Raw genomic sequence first — 6,000 nt, forward strand, 5'->3', positions numbered from 1 at the left:
CCCCAGATGCCTTCATTAGAGCTGCTATAAACGATTATTTTCATGAGTTGTTTGTTGGAAGAAAAAAATGGTGAAAAATGTTGATCGTGTTTCCCCCACACCCCAAGATGATGTTTTGTTTTGTCCACACACCAAAGATATTAAGTTTATTGTCATAGAGGAGTGAAGAAACCAGAAAATATTCACATTTAAGAAACTGAAATTTTAGAATTTGGACTTTTCCCCCCCATAAAAATTACTTTGGCCCTTATCTAGTAAGCGATTGACTTTTGCAGCTCTAAACTTTATTTTTAAATCCCCCTTAAAGCTTTTTATATACATTATATTCACATTATACACTATTGTAGCTGTAATTAGATTTAAAACAGAGTAGAGTACAGTAGTTTTCAGTAATTCTAACTTCACCCATGGAAACATTTGATATTATTGTACCTGTGATTTACTGTATCTCCCTTCATTACCCTATACACCAGCTTCCTCTACATCTGTAGTACAACAACACAATTCTGTAGAGCTACAACATTTGGTAATGAGCTGATTTGTTGATCAATAGAAAATCAGGAATTAATATCTCACATTTGAAGAGCCTGCCTTGTTGCTGTGAGGTAATTTTTAATAATCCCCCCTTTTTTCATTTTACAGATATGACTAATCAGTTCATCTTTGATAAATAACTGCTAGAAACATTGCTGTTACAAAGTGTTTATTAAATGTTCTATGCTGTTATATCCATGACATTAACTGATTATTTCCATGATTAATCGTGTGGGCTGTAAAAAGGCAGATTCATTTCCCAGGGTTCAAGGTGACACCCTAGATTTGTGTGGTCCAAGAGTCCAAAACCCTAAAATAGTGAAAGGTCAGAGATTTAGATATTTCAAATGCTTTATTTTTCCATGCATATTATGAAAATAAGGATATACCTCAAATAACCTTGACCTTAACCTGATTTCCAGGACCAAATATATTAAGTAAAATCTATATTAATGTTTAGAACTACAGGCTTTTATTTACGTATCAGGACACAACAGGTAAGCTCCGCGCTGACAAGCAGTTAAAACCGTGTTAGGGGTCTAAACTTGACCAAATTATGAAAATGAAAACTCGTGAAGCATCAGTTGGTCGCCTGAAATGACCCCGGTGAGCTGCAGCGCTGCAGTGATTGGACAGCATCTCTCAAATGTATCCTGACCGTCCTCCAATTACGAAAGGAGGCGTTCCCTTGAACGCTAGCGCCGATTGGTCAGACAAACCAACCACTAACGCTGTGTCCGAAGAGGCGTGAGATAACAGAGCTCTTACTCGGACTATGTTTCGGTGAGAAGTCAAACATCGTGAGACATATCCCGATTTTACCGTTTTAATTTAATATAAAACTATTATTATTGCTAAACCGCCATTACTTTGATCACAACTAACACTTGTACCTTTAAAGACAGAAATCTTATCTCACTAAAGGGCTGAACTGAGATATAAGATAGAGGGGTGTCCTTCAAAAGGCATAGTCCATGAAATATTTATTTTTAAATATATCATGGATAAGTTTCAAATTATGTTTTTTGAAACAGTTAGTTGTGTTGGTTGGTAAATAATCATCTTAATCTGAGCCATCATATCTCGCTCTTTTAAAAAAAAATGTTCCTTCTTTTTTCTTTTTCTTTTTTACATACACCGATCCATCGTCAACGTGCACGATCTCTGGCGTGACGTCACGTCCGCCCGAACAAACATGGCGAACATTCGGTGTGTCAAGGTGAGGAAAAAGAAAAAGATCCCTTTGTCTGCGAGACTTCAGAGAGAGACACGAAGCGACGACACTCTGAACGCGTGAGGTCGTTGTTGTCTCCTCCCGCTCGGTTTTTCTTCTCGTCGTTTCAGAAGTTCTGCGAACTACACGTGAGAGAATCCACGGGGCCTCGCAGCGCCCTCCGTCGTCTGTGAGACTCCTGAGACCAGGCACTTTATGAATGAATGAACTTCAAGGCTCGGTCCACTTGAATTACTAAACCATTGTCTTTTCGTCACTTACATTTAACTCAGCTCGACCCTGCTGCAGATGTTCTGCTACAATCACGGGCGTAGCACTGGGGGGGGGGGGGGCAAAGGGGACAGACTGCCCAAGGCCCAAGGGTGGGGGGCCCTGGAAAGCCTGGAATTAAAAAAAATGTTTTGTTTGTAATTAGTGTTTTCTAAGTAATTCTTGTCATAACACATATTAAAAATTGAAAACATCGGATGACAGACTATACAATGTATTTAAAAAAATAGTGGAGGTTCTCTGAGGGCCCTCTCATCCCTTGCAAAAGGTGCAAAATGGGGCTCCACAGAGACTGCTTATGTGCAGGGGCCAGAATTTGGTGCCACACCCCTGGCTACCATCACTCAGGTTTTGAGATATCCCTGTCCGAGGTTCGTGTCTGATGTCCCGTACGCACTGCTCCTGCTCAGCCCGGCCCGACAGACCCAGAGCTTCTGGACAGAAATGTCCACTCTGTGATTGATGATTTCCTAGGGGGTGGAGATCTTTTTCCTCCTCCCCCCTAGTGGCTATAGGTGCTAGCTAGATTGTATGATAACCTGCTTTTGAAAACAGCCTAAAAGGCTATGTTTCAACTCATCGATTAATGAAAGTGTTTCTGCTTAGTTCATAATTATGTCTTGGGTAAGAATATTCAGTCTTTCCCAAAGTTCCCATGTTGTTATGATGAAGTGGATGACGATCTTCTCCTCTGCATTTTAAGCAAATCAATTTTATTTAAATAGATTTATTTAATTGACCAGTTTTCATCTCTCCTTTTACTTCTCAGTGACCCATGTTTTTTCCCTGTTTCTTCTTTCTCTTCCCTGCCCCACCCCCCTTCTTCCACCCGGTTGTCCGTCCTGTCGATGTGTGTGTGTGCATGGTGTGTAGGGTATGGTCGGCCTTGTGTCGGGCGGTGCGTCTGGTCTGGGCCGGGCCACTGTGGAGCGTCTGGTGCAGAGCGGAGCGTCTGCTGTCATCCTGGACCTGCCCTCCTCTGACGGACAAGCGCTGGCGACCAGTCTGGGAGACCGCTGTGCCTTCGCTCCTGCGGACGTGAGTCCAAAACCCAGCAGACACAATAGAGTGGGACACAATACAAAACGTCCCGTTGTATGAGATATTATTGAATTTCTTTTTATTTTAAAACGACTATTAGGAGTTGACGCTGACGGTTGTGTCGATTTTTTACGCAGTGGAGCGTTTTGAGAACAAACCTGACGACGGACAACTTTTCATTCTCAATTCTCTTGGAATTGATTTCATATTAAATTAATAATAATCAGAATGATGATCAGGGCTGCAGCTGTGACTGGAGGTGTAATACACTGTCAGCTCAGTAGGTGGCACTACAGCGTCATCCGGCCCTATCACTACCGAATGCATGTGCGTCAAATTCATAATTCATGCTGTTGGTTAGTTCCTTGCTTGCATACAAACTGCACCAAAAAGAAGTACATTTACACCTGTATTTGTGATCATACCTTTCCCGTCACCCAGGATATGTGTGTTAATGTCTTGTCTAAATCGGTCCTCGTCGTTTCACCAGGTCACGTCCGAGGCAGACGTGCAGTCAGCGGTGTCCCTGGCCAGGGAGAGGTTTGGGAAGCTAGACCTGGCCGTTAACTGTGCCGGCATCGCCGTCGCTGTCAAGACCTACAACTTTAAAAAGGACCTTCCTCACAGCCTGGAGGACTTCCAGCGTGTTATCAATGTACGATGGAAAAAAAGAAATATAGGTCACAGCTGGTCAGACGCTCGTGTGTGTGACTTTTTCTTCATGTTCTATTTTTAATTTTAATTTTTTAAATTTGATTTCCCCTGCAGGTAAATATTGCGGGAACCTTCAATGTGATTCGCCTGGCTGTGGGCGAGATGGGGAAGAACGAGCCTGACGCAGATGGACACAGAGGCTGCATCATCAACACTGCCAGTGTGGCAGCCTTTGACGGACAAGTAATTTTAGGAACACACGCATACGTAAAAAAATAACCAGCGTTTTTGTTCTGTTCGTTGGCTTTTAAAAAAAATCTCCCGCTCTCTGTTTTGTTCTCTAGGTCGGCCAAGCGGCATATTCAGCTTCTAAAGGTGGCATCGTCGGGATGACCCTCCCCATCGCACGTGACCTGGCGCCCGTTGGCATCAGAGTCATCACCATAGCGCCCGGTTAGTTTACACACACCGATCTGCTGCAGCGTTCAAACGGAGTTGAACCCTATAGAAACCACGTCGGACTCAAATCAATATTCTTCTTCTTTCCTCATCCAGGTCTGTTCTCCACTCCGCTCCTGGCCGGTCTTCCGGAGAAGGTGCGCTCCTTTCTTGCCCGCCAGGTGCCCTTCCCCTCCCGCCTGGGAGACCCCGCTGAGTTTGCCCACCTGGTCACATCGCTGGCTGAGAACCCCATGATTAACGGGGAGGTCATTAGACTGGACGGAGCCATTCGCATGCAGCCTTGAGACAGACGACGTGTGTTTGTGTGTGTGTGTCTTTGTCTTTGTCTTCAACGGCATCCAATTAAGAGAGAGAGTGTGTGTGTGTGTGTGTGGCCAGCCTGGTGTATTTATGTTGTGGAAGGCTGCGTACAGTCAATATAAACTGTTATGGATCACAAACAGCATTTTGTGTGTGAGACTGTGAAAGGGTTTTAAAATAAGACTGTACATCATTTTTTTTGTAAACTAATCCCGATTATAATAAACCTCTGATTTGTTTCATCAACACCCAAGTGCATAATTTTGAATGTGTGTACATCTTGTGAACCTAGTTGTACAAGATAGATATTAGAAAAATGTATTTCAGTTTTTCTATCACCCCATTAAATCTCTCAGTTTCAGTTCTTAGTGATGTCATGATGACATCACTCCTACCATATGATCAAACATTATTCATCCATTGGATGCAGAGATTCTTTTAACTAGTGGAAGAAGTATTCAAATCTTTCAATCAAGTAAAAGTGCCAATTCAAATAAATGTAGAAATTTCCCAAATCCTACTAAAATTCTAGCTGAACTTAGATTTAAGCACATAAGTAATAACAGCTAAATGTACATAAAATATCAAAAGTAAAAATTCACTCCGCACAAATACAACCAGAGATATTGAAAAAAGAAAATAAACACAATTCTTTAAATTAAAAGTTTTCCTGTCGACAGATAGTCTTGTCTGTGAAAGGATCATCTCAGCTGATATTTATCGGCCAACCGATCAATCTGTCGGGCGATAGTTCCCAACCTGGGGGACAGAAAAGGAAGGTCACAATATTAACCGTAATATGTTTATTTACACTGCCGTTCAAAAGTTTGGGGTCACCGGACAGTTTTATAGCTTTTCTAATCAGCAGTTTTTAGCTGTGCTGACATAATTGCACAAGGGTTTTCTGATCATCAATTAGCCTTTTAATACGATTAGCTAACACACTGTACCATTAGAGCACTGGAGTGATGGTTGCTGGAAATACGCCTCTGTACACCTATGTAGGTATTCCATTCAAAATCAGTCTTTTCCAGCTAGAATAGTCATTTACCACATTAGCAATGTCTAGACTGTATTTCTGATTAATATAATGTTATCCTCATTGAAAAACATTGCTTTTTCTAAGAGACCCCAAACTTTTGAACGGTAGTGTATATTAACATAAAATATGTTAATTTGCAATCATGTTATTTCATTTCATAATTTATTTCGGTCATTTCAGTGTAATTCAAAACAAACAATACATCTATACTCATACACATTCCATGAGCGAAGAAGGAAGAAGAAAAATCTTATAATGCCCCTTTCATATGAATAACATAAATACAAATGGCCATCCCTTTTTTGATTTCCTTTTTTTTTTTTTACCAGTCAAAACCAAATCAATATACTTTTATATTAATCAATAGCAATCATCAGAACTTAAATAATACATACATACACACATACAGTTTGTTCTTTGTAAGTTTTTGGAAATTGAAAAACATTTGTGCAACATTTTAAAT

At 41.0% G+C, this 6,000-nt stretch overlaps 1 protein-coding gene across 2 annotated transcripts; it reads left to right on the forward strand.

Annotated features, from left to right (window-relative positions):
• The first annotated feature begins 1,626 nt into the window (after nucleotides 1-1,626).
• hsd17b10 (hydroxysteroid (17-beta) dehydrogenase 10) lies at nucleotides 1,627-4,743 on the forward strand. 2 transcript variants are annotated; one of them, XM_035645330.2, is made up of 6 exons: nucleotides 1,627-1,753; nucleotides 2,912-3,076; nucleotides 3,570-3,734; nucleotides 3,848-3,976; nucleotides 4,078-4,186; nucleotides 4,289-4,743. In XM_035645330.2, the coding sequence occupies exons 1-6, from the start codon at nucleotides 1,730-1,732 to the stop codon at nucleotides 4,477-4,479; spliced, it is 783 nt and encodes a 260-aa protein (XP_035501223.1). In that variant the 5' UTR covers nucleotides 1,627-1,729; the 3' UTR covers nucleotides 4,480-4,743. The 2 variants fall into 2 exon arrangements, with proteins under 2 accessions (XP_035501223.1, XP_035501224.1); XM_035645331.1 differs by lacking the exon at nucleotides 1,627-1,753 and adding an exon at nucleotides 1,873-1,896.
• Nucleotides 4,744-6,000: the final 1,257 nt, after the last annotated feature.

This window comes from Scophthalmus maximus, chromosome 3 (genome assembly GCF_022379125.1).
Source record: "Scophthalmus maximus strain ysfricsl-2021 chromosome 3, ASM2237912v1, whole genome shotgun sequence".
Taxonomy (NCBI): domain Eukaryota; kingdom Metazoa; phylum Chordata; class Actinopteri; order Pleuronectiformes; family Scophthalmidae; genus Scophthalmus; species Scophthalmus maximus.

Bases quoted from the DNA above. Each gene is read 5' to 3' on its own strand.
- hsd17b10 (XM_035645330.2), top strand. From the start codon at position 1,730: ATGGCGAACATTCGGTGTGTCAAG. The intron at 3,077-3,569 runs GTGAGTCCAAAA...TCGTTTCACCAG, and splicing joins GTGCCTTCGCTCCTGCGGAC to GTCACGTCCGAGGCAGACGT. The intron at 3,735-3,847 runs GTACGATGGAAA...TTTCCCCTGCAG, and splicing joins ACTTCCAGCGTGTTATCAAT to GTAAATATTGCGGGAACCTT.